Below are 19,997 nucleotides of genomic sequence, written 5' to 3'. Positions count from 1 at the left end.
GCAACCAAAGAGATTGAAACAATATTGATATAAAGAAAAAATATGTGTTCTGTCTCTCCCACCTCAGTCCGGGAGGCACGAGCGATGACTTAATTAGCCGGCAATTCAGTCCACGGCAGCTATCAGCTCTGGCAGCAAACTAGCGAGTGTCTGCCAAGTTTCTCTGTTATCTTTTCTTGATGCCGGTGAGTCAACCAGGAAACCAGGAACAAACAGTACTTCAGTTCAAGTTCTCTCTAAGCAGTTGATTTGTTCGCCATGGAGTAGTATAGCAGCCCCTGCTGCTTTTATACCCTGTGGGGTGTAGCTCCATGACCCAGCACTTCCTAGGCCTGCCCCACCCCTGCTTCTGTTGTTCCCGCCTCTCCTGTCTACGAAACCTAGGGTCCAACCAGGACTGATTGTCCTTAGCTGGGTCTGGGAGTATTGCCTGGGCGGGGGGAGATACAGAGGCCTCGTTATTTTTTCCACTTGGCCTGCCTCTGGCTCCTGGAGCTGAGCCAGAGAAGCCGGCCCTGCAGAAGGGAGCCCTGACAGTCCTTCCCCCTCACTCTCTCTCTGGCAGGGGGCCAGGCCGGGAGGGGGGGGCGCTGGAGCCACAACAGTATGTTTGAGGGCTTTTTAGGTTAGGAAAAAACAATAAATAAATATGGTGGGGTATGGAGAAACTAGACTAGGTAAAATCATCAGTTCTGATGACCCTGATGATATTACCTAATTTGGGTAATGAAACATCTGTAAGAAAACAACCAAGGTCAGAGAGCACCAAGGACCCCTCAGTTTAAAAATATCTTGGAAGAAGAAAATGGCTAATGATTTTGTACTGTTACCAAGAAAATTGCATGAATGTATCCATGTAATCATTAGGAATCAACCTTAAACTGAAGGTAATTTTGTCTTCACCTTACCATTAACAAATTACTTTGCTTTAATTGGTTGCAAAAAGAAAGAAAGAAAGACCATGGTTTCACCAACTGTAGAAAACTAGATAAAATAGGCATCCAGAATGGCACAGACAGAACTTTCTAGAAAGAAAGCCATAATAAGAAGAATGGAGTCTAGGATGATCAATATCAGCTTCCTTTTGTTTTCACAACAAAGCAAATTAGTATTATTACCTGAAAACTTTTATTAAAAAGTCATCCATGTCTGGGTTCAGGAGGGGGTTTGCAGTAATTAGCACACATTTTTCAACAAACAGCACACAGGCTGTTGGCACGGCATGTGTGCAAAAACACTAATGTTTACCCTATTATATTGCAATTTAAAGATGTCATAAAGTTTGCCCATGAGTTCAGAAAAAAGAAAAAGAGCAAACTGAAGCATTGGTCATGAAGAGGCTGTTCACCTTTCTCCTACTGAGCAGAGTTGAGTTTATCCTAGCTTGAAGATCATTGGGGTTCATGATATAATTGTCAATGTGAGGAAAATGCAGAGTAATGAGGAAAGAAATATATTCCTCATTTATATTTTGCGATAGTTGGATATTTTTAGCAAATGAGTTGTCAGCAGAAAGGCTTCATTAGACCCATCAGGATATCTGGCCATGAATAACAAATCTCACACTGTAGTGACAGTTTCTTTGAGCCAAAATGATGGAGCGCTTCTGACAAAAGCCATATTGTGCTCCCCATGCAAGAAGAACAAAAAAGACATCTTATTTTTAATTTGGGCAGGTTAATATTGACACAGTTAGTTTCTCCAGAGAGTCTGATGTATGAACAATGAACATTTACACAGGGCTCACTTGAGTAATCAACTGTCATATGCCATCAATCAGAAAGTATTCTAACTATTGAGAAGAACAAAAACAAAATAAATTTCATTTTAGTCCTGTGCTTAAAATGGTATTATTTTTAATTATGCAGGTTTACCGCAGCTTTCTCTCAGAAAAAGAAATGTGATAATATATTTGACTGCATTTTTCTTCCTGCATCTCTATATCCCTCTGTGTTGTGTTTGAACTGAAGTTAGCAGAATTTTTGTTCTGTCCTTCAAGTACTTTAAACATATTCAGGTTTTTACAGGATAAAATAACAAAAAATGTAAATTACCATATTGTTTCTGAGCATAACTTAAGGGACTTATTCTTATGAAAATAATGCACAAGATTGAGATTCACACACAAAAGAATGGAAACAGCCAGTATTTTTAAAAAATAAGATTAGTTCCATATTTTTGTCTAAATAGTTTAGGAGTGGCAAAGCAAATTGAAATTATTTATGATTCAAGGAATTGAAGTAGATTTCTCTAGAAATAAAATGTGACTGTAACTTATTACAGATTTAGGTTCCAGTATGTGGGTTCCAGTATGTGGGATGCAATGGCTCAGTGGCTAAGACACTGAGCTTGTCAATCGAAAAGTCGGCAGTTCAAAGGTTCAAATCCCTAGTGCCTTGTAACGGGGTAGGCTCCCATTACTTGTCCCAGCTTCTGCCAACCTAGCAGTTCAAAAGCACGTAAAAAAATGCAAGTAGAAAATAGGGACCACCTTTGGTGGGAAGGTAACAGCGTTCTGTGCACCTTTGGTGTTTAGTCATGCCGGCCACATGACCACGGAGACGTCTTCAGACAGTGCTGGCTCTTTGGCTTTGAAATGGAGATGAGCACCGCCCCCTAGAGATGGGAACAACCAGCACATATGTGCAAGGGAAACCTTTACTGTTACCTTTTATGTGGGTGAATGATTCAAAATTTAGTCTAGAGTTTTATTGAAGCTCAGTTTTAAGACAGCTTTAAGAATTGGTATTTGACTTCTACTTGAAAGAAATTAAATTAGAATATGGAAATTATTGGAAATATGAAGCATGAAATGTGAATGGTTATATTTAGCAAATTGTATCTACTAGTCAAAACAGTATATTGAACAACCTTCAACACTAAGAGCCTTTGCATATTAGATTGTTTGAATATATGTATTTATTTATTTATTGGCTTATCCCTGCCTCAACTCTCAGCTAATACAGGTAGTCCTTGACTTACGACTACAATTGAACCCAAAATTTATGTTGCTAAAACATTTGTTAAGTGAGTTTTGCCCCATTTTATGACCATTCTTGCCAAAATCGTATTATTTATGATGAAATACATTTGACAGCATTTCTTATTTATTGTAAGCCCAATAAACCCAAAGAAGTTTTTAAAAATGGCTGAAGAATTAAAATAAAAACTAAGGATTTCTGTGAAGAGAAACAGTTTTTCAAAAAGAGAAACTCTTCCATAGTTCAACGTGCCTGAACAAATGACCTGGGAGAATAATTTGACAGTGCAGAAGTGCAGAAGAGAGATTGTTAGAATAATGCAGATGAGTTCACGTTGTACTTCAGATTATTAATGTTTGAAAGCTCTGGCTCTATCATCATCATATTATACTTCCCAATTAAGACTTTGTATGGCCTAAAATGCTTTTATTTTTGCTGAAAATTTCATCCTAATAAAAACTTGAGAGACCTATTACTCCAGGTTTTCTTTTTTTTTTGGTATTCTTTTTTTTTTAACAAACATACATAAAATCATCATCAATCCAAATACATTGTGTCGGTGGGTTGATCCCCAATCTTGTGTGCCCATATACATTCCAATTAATTTATCTAAACTTGCATTTTATCAATCTGATATGTATCTCAACTATAATCAAATAATTTCTAATTAATTATAACATTTCAATTTTTCCCTTGAAGTCGACTTTCCAAATTAATATTATACATCTTCAAATCCATTCCCTAAAAACAATTATATAATTTGAACCTTTCCCTATATTCTAACCTTTCTTAATTACCTTTAACATAATTCCATTTCTAACCATTGATAAAAGAGATCCCATATCTTATAGAATTGTTTATCCTCTTGTTCTCTAATTTCTGAAGTCATTTACTCATTTCTGCGCACTCCATCATTTTCCTAATAATTTCATCTTGCAATGGTAATTTTTCATTTTTCCAATTTTTTGCAAACACGATCCTTGCTGCTGTCAAAACGTTTACAATTAAATATCTCAATTCTTTACTACATGCATAGATGCCAAAAGATATTGGTCTAAAATCCACACATAGTTGGAAAAGATGATAAACATATTGACTTTAAACCAGAGGTTTTTCTATTGGGAATCTTAGCTGAAACTCCAGGTTTTCAAATGACTTCAAATATTGCTTTGTATTGTACAGACATGACAGTGTCAGTTGTTAATTCAATTACTTTCTTCAATAAATAGTTGATTTTCATATTACAGGATTATCTGTTTCACAGAAATATCAATGAAGACCTGAAAGCCTTTGTAGATAAATATGGTTTTGATGTCCTTGTCATTTCGGCCAGCTACTTATCAGAAGGACAAGAAAAAAAGCAAATAGCAGTTTATTCAGAAAACATGGAGCTAGGAAATCAGGTATGTATTCTGGAAAAGAGAATGAAATAATATAAACACTGGTATTGTCTTAGAGGATGCAATATTACATCATATTTTGACATTATTTTTTAATAATACAGGATATTAAATTCTTAGAACAATAAAATAATCATTAGATGGTTAAATGATAGGAAAATCAGAGAAGAAAAGCAATTCTAAATTTTTAAAACTGAACTCTCTTTTAATAGTTCTATGTCATTATTTTGTTTTCATTTAACACCTAAATCATGAATGTGCATGGATTTCTCAGTATAGTTTTTAAATCTGCATCTTTAGATAGAATAGTCATAAATACTATATATTAGAAATAACCCAGTTTCTGTATTTTTTGCTGTCTAAAGTTCACACCACAATAATTACTTTTTTAAATACAAAACATATTTGTATTTATTGTTGTGGTTGAAAAAAAGGTATACTTCTTCTCCATGTCCTAGAACAGGGGTCTCCAACCTTGGTCCCTTTAAGATTTGTAGACTTCAACTCCCAGAGTTCCTCAGCAGGCTTTGCTGACTGAGGGACTCTGGAAGTTGAAGTCCACAAGTCTTAAAGGGACCAAGGTTGGAGACCCCTGTCCTAGAATGTCCCCTACTCTAGGGTTCTTTACAGTATATTATCCTATTTACTGTTCCTTGTTTGCTATTTTTGATATATTTAACTTTAAAATATCTTTTCTTACAGTTATATCTAATCTTAAACCCAGAATCTTGGAGTGTAATCCATCTGGTTCTGGTGATTTGAACTCATCTAGGGTGGACAGGTTCTCACTTACCATTTTTCCTATTTTAACTTGTGTTCTTAATCATAATATGGTTTTTTACCATATTGTTTTTTATAGGTTGGATTGATTTTTCCTTTTGTGTAAAGATGGATGCAAAAAATGAGTTAAACAGTTCTGCTTTCTCCCTGTTGCTTGCCATCTTCTTGTCACTTTCTCCCATTAAGGGACCAATAATTTCCTTGACTTTTTGCTTCTTTTTAACATGTTGAAAGAAGCCTTTTTGTTGTTGTTATTTTTGACTTTTGTCACAAGCTTTAGTTCATTTTGAGCCATAGCTTTCCTCACTTCATCTTTGCAGGCTCAAGTTATTTGCTGATTTGCTTATTTGCCTTAGTTATGTGCCACTCTTCCCACTTTTTATACTTGTCCTTTTTGTCTTTCAATTTATCAGAGAGTTTTATATGAACCAATGCTGGTTTCTTTTGAGAGCTGTTATTTTTCTTCTTCATTGGTTTTGTGCTAGACTGGGCTTTTATAATCTTACTTTTCAAAGTTTCCCAAGCTTCTTGGGTTGTTTTCCCCTTGAGGATTCTCATCCATGGAATCCTTCCCAAGCTCTCTCTACTTTATTGAAATTAGTCCTTTTAAAGACTGTAATTTGAGTTTGTTCTTATGTTAATATAGGTTGTTGTTGTTGTTGTTGTTGTTGTTGTTATTATTATTATTATTATTATTATTATTATTATTATTATTATTATATAAATATTTTAATAGCATAATTAAGTCATGTAAGAATGATGGAAATGTCAATGTTTGCATTATGTACTCTTTATCAGAGTACATATTTCATGGTACATTAATTAGAGGACTAATTAGTAATTAAATAAACCCAATGTTGAATTTATTTTTTTCTTAAGCATTCCATTGGCTTTTGCCAATGAATGACATTGAAATGATCTAGAATTCTATGCTTCCAGTCCCACGTAAGTTTATTAGGCAGCGATTAGCAATAGCTGAACCGATTCCTCATCAAACCATACACATATATTAGTTAGTACAATGCTTCTTTCTCCAGAATTTGCCTCCATTCTAATATAGTAAGGTTCTGGTGAATTCTGGGAATGGCTATTGTTGTTATATCTGGTGCTTCTAAATAATGCTGGACTGAGAATACTGCATAACAATATTTTCTTTTATTCTTCTAAGGGGAGGGAATATTAGGGACCAAGATCAGTAATATTCGACTCACTGAAACCCATAGCCTAAAGTTTTATTTCATTTAAGTTCTTGTTGCTTAAGAAGAAAACACTTGCTCAGAGTATATTAGAACATGAAAAGTATTACAAAGTAAAAAGAAGACTTATTAAATCAGGATTAATTTTTACTAAACTTACTTTAATTAATTACTTTGATCAAACAAAACTCTGTTCCCCCCCCTTAATAGATTTGCTGCGAATTAGAAGAGTGTCAGAATCCATGCCTGGAACTGGATCCTATGGAATATGGATGCGACCAACTTCTTATTTACCAGCAAGAGAATTATGTAGCAAATGGTGATGAAATTTTTTTGCTAATGAAAGATGCTATCAGCAGAAGACATCCTGAAATGGCATCAAATAGTAGAACATCTTCCACTGAAGCTGTGGCTGGAAGTGCTCCACTTTCTCAAGGATCTTCTGGTATTATGGAACTATACGGTTCAGACATTGAACCACAACCAAATGTTGTGAACTTTATAGAAAACCCTCAAGATCATAATGGATCAGTACAAGCCCATGCTGATGTTAATATAGACCTTGTGAGTCCTGACAGTGGTCTTGCTACTATAAGAAGCAGCAGATCATCTAAGGAGAGCTCAGTTTTTCTTAGTGATGATAGTCCAGTAGCAGAAGGGGGTGCATCTCATCACAGTTTTCTTTCTGGATTTGACTCTTATAGTCCCATTCCTGAAGGAGCAGTTGCTGAAGAAGAAAAGCCTCCATCTAGAAATAACAGTGACAATTATGATCTTTTCAATTTTGATTTAGCACCTATGCCATCAGTTGAGACATTGTCTTCACATTTGGTGGACTGTTCTGTGGATGATTTCTCCCATGACAGTGGTTCATCAGAAGAACAGTTGTCAGCTAGTTCAAAAGCAGATGACAAGACAAATCTATTGGAATGTGATATTGCAAGTTATTCAACAGACTTTCGAAGAAGAAATGAAGATGATGATATAGTAACGTTGAATGAATCTGGCCACCAAGAAGAAAATCACAGAAGTTTCTCTGATAATAAATCAAATTTGGTTGACTTGGAAAATGAATTTTCCTCTTGTCCAGAAATCTTGAAAAGTGGTGAGAGAAGAACTCCACCAACCCCTATGAATAGCCTTGTAGAAACATCACCTTTAGATAGTGGGCCACCTTTATTTTATCCACAAGATATAATTGAAAGAATTAATGAAATTGATCCCGTTAAAAATCCTCATTCCCGCATTAGATATGGGAGCTGGTGGGATGGTTTTGAATTAGATTCCAAAAATGTTGATACATGGAATTCAACTGAGCCAGAATCTGTATTTCAGAGTCCTGATTCATGGAAAGATTATAAAGTAAATCTGTTACTGAGACAGCAAACTGATAGAAGATCATCAGATTCGGCATGTATACAAAAGCAACCAAAGCATATGGAATTTTCTAGAACAGATACTTGGAAAAAACCATTTAGTCCTGCCCCAAATACTTTGGAGTATCAACAGAAAGATGATGAACAGCAAATAGAAGAATTTGCTAATGTGTGGAACTCCAGTCAACCAGCTTGTGGACAATGGAATAATAGTGGACATATAAAGACAAACTTGCCTAATGTTTGGGTAGAGTTTGATCATGATATCTCAAGACCCACAGAACATCCATGGAATGTTCCTCCAGTGGAATTCGACCACTTTTCACAAAATTTTGATAAATATTCTAAATCTTTGCTGGAATTCCCTGTAGATAATTTAAGTGAAAATCCAAAAAATCAAATTGATTTCAGTTCTCAAAACAACAAGCAAGATAGCTCATTAGAAAATCATACAGCATATAAAAATGCAAAATCTAGTTTTGGCATTGTGCAGAAAGATGTTAAATTGATTACAGAAAACCATAGTAACACTAAGTCTGACAATACCACTGTATGGGATCCCTGTGATTCAAACATCAGGAAAGATATGCTTGGAAACCTTGGCTCTTGGGAAGATCCCTTCCTGTCATACAAAGATCCAGAATTTGTTACATCAAATACAGGTGAAGATCTAATTGTTTCTCCACCAGATACAAACTATTCAACATCTGATTCATATGTATCACCCACAGGTGTTGGAGATGAAAAAGAAAGTGAAGACAAATATTCTGATAGGAAGCCAATCTTTGACCAGATAAGAAACTCAAATTCAGATGAAACTGGAACAGAAATATATGATTTATCAGATAATAAATCATTGCCACAAACATTTCCTGTTTGTTCATCTGATTACAGCAAAGCTTGGGAACTAACCCTTAATAATGAAAAACAAGTAGAAGTTGAACATTCTGGCCTTAATATAAAAGAAGCTATTGTACATGATTCAGAACAAAAAGTTGCAGAGCATTTTTCAGGTGACTATGATGTGGATGACAGTAGTCTTTCTGAAAATAGTGGAATGATGTTGATCCCGGCACAAAAAGATAATAATTTTCCTCTAAGTAGTAATGTGTGCACAATAGAAGAAAATGGTGGGAGAAATAATGAAATCATTTTTGAAGACATAGGATCTCCTTGTTTCAAACCAAATGATACAGAAAACAATGTTTTACTTAATTATCAACTTAGACAAAACAATCAATCAGATCAAGAAAGTAAACTTTTGAATAAGCAAATTGACCAAAAGGCTGACCATCTTCAGCACGATCAAGAAGTTACATTGGAGGATAACAGCTTAACTTACTCTTCAACACTAGAAGTCATTGAAAATAAAACTATTGTAGGGTCACTCCCTCTTAATGATATTAGAAATGAAACAATGCAAAATGACACACCATTGTCACTTTTACTATCTCTTTCATATGTTAATAGTTCAGAAGAAAGCAGAACAATTTCTGATTATCCCAGTTCGCCAGAAAAAACAATAACTAGTGGAAGTCTGGAAGAAGTAGCAGCAGAACCACTAGAAGTAAATATACCATGTTCCAATTGGACTCATCTTATCACAGAGGAAAAGAATGAGGTAACTCAAGACAGTAAGGCAAAACATGTTGTTACCTCTCCCAAAGAAGATAATGATCATTTGGATCATTTTAACATGATTGAATATCAAAACTACCATTTAGAGGAGGTATCTACACTAATTTCTAAACCTTTTGATACAGATCTTTCTGAACAAAATATTCCTGATATGGAATGTCCCTCTCCAATTTCTCCCAAAGAAGAATACAATCAAAGGAACCATTATCCAATGATGATTGAAAATCAAAACATGATTAATAGATCAGAAATGAACACTTCAGAGTCAGAACAATCAAATCTTTTTTTGCGTGCTGAAGAACAACCATCAACAGGAGAAGAGTTAACCCCTAACTTGAGCACTGATAAATTTGAATTGGAGAGTTGTGAAGACATTTCAGAAATGCTCGACATTGAAGACACAACTTCAAATGATGAAAATCAAGGAATTTCACAGACTTTATATGCAGAAGATATTGAACCCTTGGATACAACAGATAAGCCACAACCAAGTAATTTATTACCTTATAAAGCTGATTCTTCTGAATTAAGTGAAACTCCTGAAAGTGTGGAGAGTGAAAATGAGTTCACTCATGAAAAATGTATTGATATTATACTGCATCATGAATTGTCCCAAATCCTTGATGCTTGGAATACATCAGTAAGTGAAGAAATGCAGTTTGCTGGATTAAGCCCCCTGAAGAATGAAACGTCAGAAGGGTCAAGTAACTCCCCTGCAAATACTTCCCTCAAAATTACTGGTGAGGAAGATAATAGCAGTGGTGGGTCCATTAATAATGATATATATTCAGGTCCAACAAGCCCAGATATAAGTGATTCTTCAACTAATATACATACCAGGGAGAATTTTCAAGGAACTAATATTCAGAGTGAAGGTATATCGGACGTTACAAATGATATCAAAATAGATGAATCTGGAAAGGAATCCCTTGAAAATAAAAGCCAAGAAGATTCCGAAACCAATACTGATCACAAAGTTCCTAAAAACTTAGTTCTTTGGAATGCTCATGTGGATGATGATACATCTTCATTATCAAGTCCTGGAACAGATGACATTTCAGAATGTTCAAATATACATCAGAGAGCAATAGAGTCAGATGTAGACTCTGACAAATTGGAGGATGCTATGAGAGAGAATGAATCTTTGCATTGCCACGAAACCAATCTTATAGTTGGTTCGAAAAATTCAAATGGTCAACCTAAGTTGAAGGAAAATGTTCACATGGATGCATTAAATAAAACCTCTGAAGATGTTAATATTATAACAGAAGACTATGCCCATGAAACATCTGAATATTTTATAGAAAGAGAAATAGATCAGGAAGATGTACATAATCACCTTGAACAAACATATGCTGTAAATAATGAAGAAATTTATAGTCCAAATAATTTAGATGCCTGGGATATTCTGCTGCAAGATAATGCAAAAAGTGCATTAGATGAAAATAAAAAATCCATAGAAGAATGTTTTGGATTTCCAGATGATACATTTGAATGGTGGAATTTGGAAAAACAAAATGAGAGTTCACTTGGATTAAATTCAAGGAATGATTTACCAAAAAGCTATGCAGGAGTTATCCCTGATAATACATGGGCAGTAAATCCAAAAATAAATGAAAATGTTGAAGAACCAAATCTTACAGCTACTTCCACGTATGAAAAAGAATCTACACAATGTAATGATACACATGAATATAAAAATGCGGAACCAGTACTGACTCATTGGTATGAAGGATCCAATCAAGCTTGTGCAAACATTGGAGAATATGATGGACTACCATGGCCACATATTGATGAACCAGAGAGAAGACAAGAACCATCTCCTAATACTGTTAAACAAACTGTTCCAGAAGACTGGCAGACAAGCTTGTTAAATGCTGTTGCTCAGGAAGATCTAAAACTTGATTCAGATATGATAACTAGAAGTAGATTTGTCCCCAGTATAATAAATCAGTACAGTGAAATGCAACCAGAGACTATTAGCAAATCTCCATCTGATCCTTCACTATCTTTAACAAAACCTTTGAGCTCAACGCCTACTGAAGAAAGAATTACCCAAAGAAATTCATTTGTTCCTGACATATTACAGAACAGCACTCCAGGAAACTACCAGATATTTAGTATTGATCCAGATTTGTGGACTGATGTAGACCAGCCCTTCATTTTGAAAACAAGCAGAGAAAACCCAGATATATTAAATCACTTTGATCAAGACAGCAGTTCACAGGCCTCAAGCAGTCCTGACGTTTGCCAGTATGAAAGCAAGGAAACATATGCACCAACCTCTGCCCTAGCTGAGCAGGAGGAGCTCGGTGTGATGTCCCCCATCTTGTTAAAAAACACTGATTTTCATTTTAATCAGCAACTGGCAATTGACCGAGTGGAATTATGTCCTGAAGAAAACCACTCATGTCTTTCAAATAAGTATGAGAAAATCTACCAAGGAACATCTCCAAATGACAAACTATCTGAAGTTGAAAAAGAAAATATTAATCAGGAATCTGTTTTGGCCACAGATAATTTTATGTGTGATAATTTTCCTGGAAATGATCAGCTTTCAGCCTTTGGCCATGTAACAGGACAAGTTGAACAGCTGAAAACAGTGCATATTGCACTTGATGACACTGGGAAAGAGTATAGTATGAATAAAGTACCAATGATGAATAACCAATGTATGATGCTGAATGAAACTAATCCTTTAACGGTCATTGACAAATCAGAGAAAACAGAAATTCATCCAACACTTACAAAGAAACAATCACCACAAGCCTCATTAGAAGAAAAGGAAGAGGTCCTATATAATTCAGAAATACAACATTCTGCAGATCGTCTACAAAATCTTCAAAATACACAGGAAAATTATACTCCAGAGTTTATAGAATCATCCCATAAACAATTAACACTAGCCTGTATTTCTCCTTTTGGTTTGGACACTCTTCAAAAAGACAACATGAACATTGCAGGATCTAACGCTACTGTCATAAAAGATGATGTTGCCGAATATTCTCAACAGGGTTGGGGATCCCTGTTATTAGAATCGGATGGGACTCCTGGATCTTCATGTACTTTGAAAGCATTTGAGTTTGAAACCGATTCAAGTAATATTGAATCTCCAGTTGCTGGTAGTGAAACTGACATTTTGGAATCTAAAACTACTGGTTTAAAAAACGAGGTTGAAGAAGATCAAGAAAATCAAGGCTGGGAGTCATTTTTATTAGAATCTGATGAGAAATCGCAACCCTCATGTACTTTTAAAAAACCCGTGCATGAAATATATTCAAATAGTATTGAGTCACCAACTAGTGAAGATGAAAATAATATTTTAGAAAAGAAATCTAATGATGTAAATAGCAAGGCTGGAGAAAGTTCTGAAAACTGGGATTCGTTATTATTGGACTCTGAAGTAATTCCCGAGTTAACAGATGATTTGAACAAATGTGAATACAAAGCAAAATCAACTCATATTGATTCACCAGCAGATGGAGTCGTAAGCGTAGACAACGGTAAGTAAAAATTAACACATTTATTAATATAAGATTTTTTTCTAGGCAAATAAAACCTTTTTTGCATATATTATAATCATGAAATGGTTTAAAAAGAAATTATGAAAACTTTTCCAAGTAAAATGTAAAAATAGAGATACTTTTTAAAAAAAAGTATACTTATTTTAAAAAGAATATTTCTTTTAAAAAAATAATTATTCAAAATCAATACATACATTGTAAATGTACTTTAGAGACATTCACTCACACACACTAGTATTCTTTTCCAGCTGTGAATTGTCTAGCATGTCTTATTTTAAGTGAAAAACTATTCTAAGTAAAACATATAATGAAATAATAAGAGGCTATACAAATCAAATTGATAACTGTTTTCATGTTTAAAATTAGCAGGAAGAATTGATCGCTTTAACTAAAACTTTTTTGTTTAATTTCAGAAGCTGTCTGTGATGTGTTTAATTTTGGTAGTAAAGAGACCAAGTTCCCAGAAAGGACAAGAAACGACAATAAGGAAGATAGACAATTACAGGAAGCAGAAGAACAGTCTTCTTTAGAAATGGACTATGTCCTCATTAGCGGTGAAGAACATGTATCTTTGTCAAAGGACTTATTGGTAACACAAGAAAGCAATTTCCCTTCAGCAGTTGCTGAACAAATGGATTCTCTTGAAACATTTTCAGCAGACTCCTCGGATACATTACAGTCAATCTCCATAATAAATGAAAGTGAAGGACAGTCTACTCTGGAGAATGAATGGGATTCTTTCTACTTGGAAGAGAAAAGTTCTGCTGCTGTGCCCCAAAAATGGGAAGGTGAAAAGAAATCACCCAGCAGCATCCTTGTAAAAGACCAGGAGTGGACTATAGTAGGCCAAAATGGAGAGCATGAGGTATCATCTGAAGATAATTGTAGTAAGCCAGTCACAATAGAGTCATTATGCAGACAATCCATTAAAGAATTAGACAATGTTTTAAGCCAGGAACTTATTTCTGAGACCCAAACTGATATCCCACTAGATAAAAGCACTTACGAAGCCTGGGAACAACAGGACAAGATTTCATTCGATACCAAAACAGATGCTCCTTTCTTGCAAGTGGTTGCTAATGATGTTGAATTGAATGAACATCCACAACAATCTCCTGGAGAGAGCATGGTTACAGAACAAGAAATAGAAGCCAAGATTCCATCTGTGGACAATGAAAGAGATCTCCATCAAACAGTAGGGTGAGAACAGACTTATAAATGTTAAGGCCTATAAATGTTACTGCTGAATTTATTATTGATGAATATATTGGTACATTTCAGAAGGTTGCTCACACCAAAGCAAGAGGTGGATAAACTTTATGCTAGTATGAGCTTCCTTTTATGCAAGGCAGATATCTAACTTTTACCAACCTCTCCTATATTCTGCAACAATCCAGCAACTAGATAGAGCAATCCAGCAACTGATGATGTGCAATGAAGATGTGCATTGATGAATAGTACTAACTGTGTCTATTGAAAGGATATTAGACTTTTGAAATACATTTAGAGTTCTATATTTTCAGTGTAGATGCTGTAGGGGGAAAATAATAGTCGAAGGTATTGGTAGTTGAAGATCAGATGGAGCCTGTTATAACAATATTATTAAAAGACATAAGATGTTATGAACTTCAGTTCACCTCATCAGATACACAGGCTATGTGTCAGCTCATATGCCTGGAAACATCTACAGTTTTTGATACTTTGATATAATATAATATTATCAACAAGAACATATGTGTGTTTAACTTACAGTAATTGATTCAGTGATATTTGAAATTTTGTTAATATCAATCTAAACCTACACTTTGATACAGTGACGTAGTGTATCAAGCAGCTAACCTGCATATTGAGAATTCTGATTTAAAGTGTGTCTTAGGAACTCTCTGCTAGAAAAGCTAGCAGATAAAGTAAATGAAATCAAATAATACAGTTTAAATATAATTTGTCATTCAAAATAGCACTCAACTTTGATCTAACTTTTAAGATATCAAATGTCAAAGTTTGTAGTGAACAAAATTATTCCAACCATCATCCTATGGTCCTATTTTCCACTCCTGTCCTTGGAGGCCTGGGCCTTTGTTTAAAAAGACATTGTTCACTTCTCATATTGATTGAATCTTTTTCCTTTCAAATCAACTTTCACAGTTCTTACTCGTTTTTACCGTCACCGTATTTTTAATCTACCCTGTATTCAGGTAGTCCTCTTTTAGCTACTGTTTCATTTAGCTACTATGTGCAGTTATGATGGTGATGGAAAAAATCAACTATGACTAGTCGATGATTGCACAGATCTATAAAGCAAAGGAAAGTTGAAGTAAGAACATAAACAGTCTGTCAACTCGCAAAGCATCCTTGGCAGCGATGGGATTCAATTTTTTTTACTACTGGTTCTGTGGGCGTGGCTTGGTGGGCGTGGCAGGGGAAGGATACTGTAAAATCTCCATTCCCACCCCACTCCAGGGGAAGGACACTGTAAAATCTCCATTTCCTCCCAATCAGCTGGGACTCGATAGAAAGAGAATAGAAGGGGGAAGGGCCAGTCAGAGGAGGTATTTACGGGTTCTCTGAACTACTCAAAATTTCCGGTACCGGTTCTCCAGAACTGGTCAGAACCTGCTGAATACCACCTCTGATCCGTGGCCTGCTCACTTAGTAACTGCTTTGTTGAATGAACTAGTTGTTGGTTCCCAACTGTGGTTTTTAAATGAGAACTACCCATAGATCTTTTCTCAGTTTGTGACCTCTCAACCTTCACAGATTCTTTGGTAGAACTTGGGCAAGCTAGGGATATGGTTTACCTCTGAAATACTGCAGAGGAGAAAATACTGAAGTGACACTATGTATCCATTTCCCCCCAGTTTAGTTCTGTATGTCCTGTGCGGGCAAAATAAACATGAAGTGATCCTAATTTCACTGGAGCATGAAAACTTGCTATAACAAGTTACTTGTTGTTTAACTTTTTTCTCCAGTCCTGTGCTTATATGCATTACTTGCTGATGCCTTGTCTCAGAATGTCATGGAATTCTTGCAAAATATATTGCAAATGTTAAGTTTGTCTTCTTGAAGGTGCCTCTTAGCTGCAAATCTCATGACCATAATAATGGGGCATATAAACATTTTTGGTTTTTCTCATTCCGTTTATATTTTGCATAAACTGCGCCACCTCACCCGAGTCTATTACAGTGGTTTTTTTCCGTGTAAAGACAGCTAACTTTATCAAATAATTTTATCTCTCCTCTTGTTTTTATAGATCTAAGCATATTTCAGAACATTGCATTACTAATTTGAGATAAACTTATCCATTTAATCATTTGTTTATATATAAGTTGTAGAAAACAAAATTTACCCAAGAATTTATTTGGATTTATGTCACTAGTCCTCTCTTAAAAGCGGCCCTGGAACCAAAATATAATTATGTGTACAATCAAAATCCCAGAAATATAAAATTATTTTAATTTTAAAGGCTGAGAACTGAATGGGAACTAGCTTGCTCTATAGATCAACTTTACTCAACTGGCCAGAATTTTAGCATCAGCACATCAGGAAGTCTCTGAACTGGGGAAGGCTAATTTTCATAATATGACAGCTATAACCCTGCATGGAAATGACTACATATCTCTTAATGCTGGCACAAATTTAAAGATACTTTTCAAGGAAAAGAAATAGCCTTTTAATTAATTGGATAATGCAGAAAAAAAGTGGCTTTTCTCTAAAGATCCTAGTAAAAATTCTTTATTCTGCCTGAAGATACTCATTTTATCAGTGGCTAAGACCCTGGGCTTGTCAATCAGAAAAGTCGGCAGTTCGAATCCCTAGTATGGGCCTCCTGCATGGGCAGGTGGTTGGACTAGATGACCTCCAAGGTCTCTTCCAACTCTGTAACTGTTAACTTAAAACTTGAATCTGCCCTCTTTTGCATTGTTTTTTTAAATGAAACTCTCCACCACTATACGGCCTTAAATGCAATTTAAGGGATGTAGGTTACATAAAAGCTATCCAACACGCAGCTTCAAACTTGCTTTCAAATTGATTATGAGATTTTTTTATTTGGTTTTCACAGATACGTTTTTGCCACCAAGAAAGAAAAAGAGTTATTCTAAATAAGTCTGTTTGGGTTTGGTGTTCTTTGAGTGCCCATTAGAATGGCTGATTGGATATGCACAGCGTGGTATCCAAAAGCAGGTGATCATCTTCCTTATTTAGAACTGGCATCGGTCATGTGATCAGAAAAATGGTGAAGATCTCTGCTTCTAGTAAGCTGCCATGGGAAGGAGATCCTGAAATAAAGTCCTAAAGCAGCTTTGCACTTTTCCCATTGCAAAACTGCTTTTTAAACCTGAGGAAGGTAAGCACGCCGTTTGTACGGAGCAATCGGCAAAGATGGTGCTTTTTTTTTTTTAAACAGCTCTATTGTTGCAGTTAATTCGGAGGGAGGCGAGGGAGAAGAGAATATGCATCAGCAGGATTGCAAAGCGTTTGGTGCCTCGTAAGGAAATTAAGCAGCTGTGACTAGAAATTCAGTCACATCTGGTTATGAAGGAAACGTATCTTCTTTTCAGAGATATGTCGAATTGCAAGATGACGTGATTTTTGTAATTAACGAACAGAACTTTATTGTGTGTTTTTAATTGCGTAATCCTTCTCATTAGTATGATTTTGTTCTCCGCATAGCTTTTTGATGGTGGTAATGAAGAGGCAAGAAAGGCACTTTCACTAACGAAAAGCTTGCTTAACTAAGGGGAAGCACAACTAAATGCACGTGAGACTCTTATATCTTATAATAGGTGATTGTGCTGTTTTAGGTCCTTTTCTGTCAGTGAGAAGTATATAAGGTTTCTTTCTTGAAGTATCCTCTGGCTGCTCAGAAGGAATTGGCTTTCAAGTGGACAAAGTGTGGAAAACACAAAAGCTTGAAAAATGAGCAAGCATTTCTTAAATTACACACGTAGAATTGTGGCTCTTTGGTTATGTCTGCCAGTAATAAATAAATAAATAAATAATAAAAATGAAATATTTCTTTAAGAAACTTGTTTTCAGAAAATGCTTTGTGCCGTTAAAGACATGACCACATGCACAACAGCTTTCAGAAAAGGAAATACTTAAGAGGAGGATTTAAGAGAAATAAAGGAATAGGATGGAGGATCTGTGCTGTGTCTTCTTAAGCCACAAGAGGTTGATGTGATTGTTTGGAGCTGTGTTCAACTGTAAGTCTCCCATCAGCCATGTACTCTGCACAGCTCATTTGCTCTGTAAGATGGAATTTGTAATGCTTTGCCTCATGAGGCTGGTGGAAAAAGAAGGAGCTTATAAAACTGTAAAGGACAATCTTCCAATGAAACAGAGTGTTCTTTAACACTGCTTTTGATAAAGCATTGCATATTAAAAAAATACTTAGGAAGTTGACTATATTTTCATGGAATCTCTTCCTCATCTCCTTTTATTACTTTGTGTTGTTGCTTCTGAAGAAAAACAAGTGTCTTCTGTGCTTGAGATAAATGGAGCCTTTATGGAGTAGCTATTTCCCATCCAGGCTACCAAGAATATAGAGTATAACTTCTTGCTCTAAATTAAGTCAAGGGGTTAGAAAATTTATTTAGTTTTATAGTGAATAAGTTAGTTTGAAGCAGCTTCCCCATCAATAATTCTTTGTCTTTTGTAAATTCCATTCGACTAATTGTGTGTATAACCTATAGTGTATAACCTATAGTTCCCTTCTATTGATGCAGCTCCATCTCTTTGAAATTCCTGTCTCATAGCCGCCATATTTTTAGATTTTGTAAATCCCAATTTGACCCACTTAGAATTCATATAAATTCTGTTGCTAAGGTCTGACTAGTTAATTGTTCATGTCCTCAGTTCTGATATTTCTTATTTTATGATCCTACCTCCCTTTAGGAATAATGTACATTTTTGTCACCTGAGGATTCTTAATGTCAACATCCTTGATTTAATTATCTACTATACTAGTTTACAGTATGCTCATTAGGCTGCATTAGCCTGTTAAAACTATATTTGTCCAAATCAATATTTGTTTTCTTTGCTTCAGTTCAGTGAATCCTGTAATGGAAGATTGGCAAAATGGTGCCATGAGCTCTGCCATCGTGGCTCAGTTGCTGCCAATACTTTGAATAGTTTCAAAGAAACTATTATAGTTTCATGAATGATTCATTGGCATACCTTTTATAACATCAACTTCCAATAGTTGATTCTTGATGAAGGTCATAGTAAATTTAAGAATAAACATTCTTTTACAGAAGGAATCTTTCCAGAAAAAGGACCTTCAATCCAATACAATTACTGACTCATAATTTGGAAAAAGATTATTTTCTCTGCCCGGTTCTCTCTACTTTCAGAGTTTTAAAATGTTATGTGGATTTTTTAAATTGACTTTGTTGGGAGAAATATCCAGGTTCAGTTCCAAGCCAGGAAAAAGGCACTGGAGACAAAAGGGAGACTAGAGGCTGGTTGGAAAGATGGTTTAATGATGAAGCAGAACCACATGGGTAATTCTGGACAGCTGACCACATGGAGTTGAGAATGAAGAATTTTTATACCTTCTCCTGGGTTTTGCACTTGAGCTTCCTGTTCCTATGCAAGAACATGTATTCTATACGCTGTTGTCAGACTCCCATGGGGCCATGTAGGGGTTATGTAGGGGTCATAGCTGGCTCTATAGGCAAAGTACAAATCCTAGCTGTTGGTTGGAGCTAAATTTGTTTGCTGTTTCTGAAGGTGATGCAATAATTCCTATTTTGGCTTACTGGCTTTGCCCTGTTTTGGTTCTTGGGTGAGGGCTAATCTGCCTTTGTTCAGATTTTGGTGCAGGGAGTAATGGATTACCAAATCTGCATTTCTAAAAGCTTCCCCAGCTCAGGATCTGCATCGGGGCAGGGAGCTGGGGCTCTGAGTTTCTGTATCTCTTAAGATTTTGTTATTTCTCTTTTAGGGGAAATACTTTATCCTGCCTTTTTTAAAAAAATATTCCTCAAAATATTTCATTCTTCTAGGAGGGGAGGGGTAGCTTCCCACAACTTACTATGTGTGATCAAGTCAGTTTTTTGGCTTGATGGTGACCACATGGACAGATTTTCATCATGATGAT

General features: G+C 35.5%; 1 protein-coding gene across 5 annotated transcripts in view; it reads left to right on the top strand.

Annotated features, from left to right (window-relative positions):
• PRUNE2 (prune homolog 2 with BCH domain) overlaps positions 1–19,997 on the top strand; it is a 124,494-nt gene that overhangs the window by 72,593 nt on the left and 31,904 nt on the right. For 4 of the 5 annotated variants that reach the window (XM_058166501.1, XM_058166500.1, XM_058166499.1 and 1 more), the window contains exons 7-9: positions 4,229–4,384; positions 6,568–12,874; positions 13,309–14,095. In XM_058166501.1, coding sequence (XP_058022484.1) covers positions 4,229–4,384; positions 6,568–12,874; positions 13,309–14,095 — 7,250 coding nt within the window. Of the gene's footprint in view, positions 1–4,228; positions 4,385–6,567; positions 12,875–13,308; positions 14,096–17,120; positions 17,241–19,997 lie in introns of those variants that run through there. The other variant, XM_058166502.1, reaches the window with a different exon arrangement.

This window comes from Ahaetulla prasina, chromosome 2, assembly GCF_028640845.1.
Source record: "Ahaetulla prasina isolate Xishuangbanna chromosome 2, ASM2864084v1, whole genome shotgun sequence".
NCBI lineage: Eukaryota > Metazoa > Chordata > Lepidosauria > Squamata > Colubridae > Ahaetulla > Ahaetulla prasina.
The sequence above is the reverse complement of the archived record's forward strand: the minus strand, read 5'-3'. Positions and strand labels throughout refer to the sequence as shown.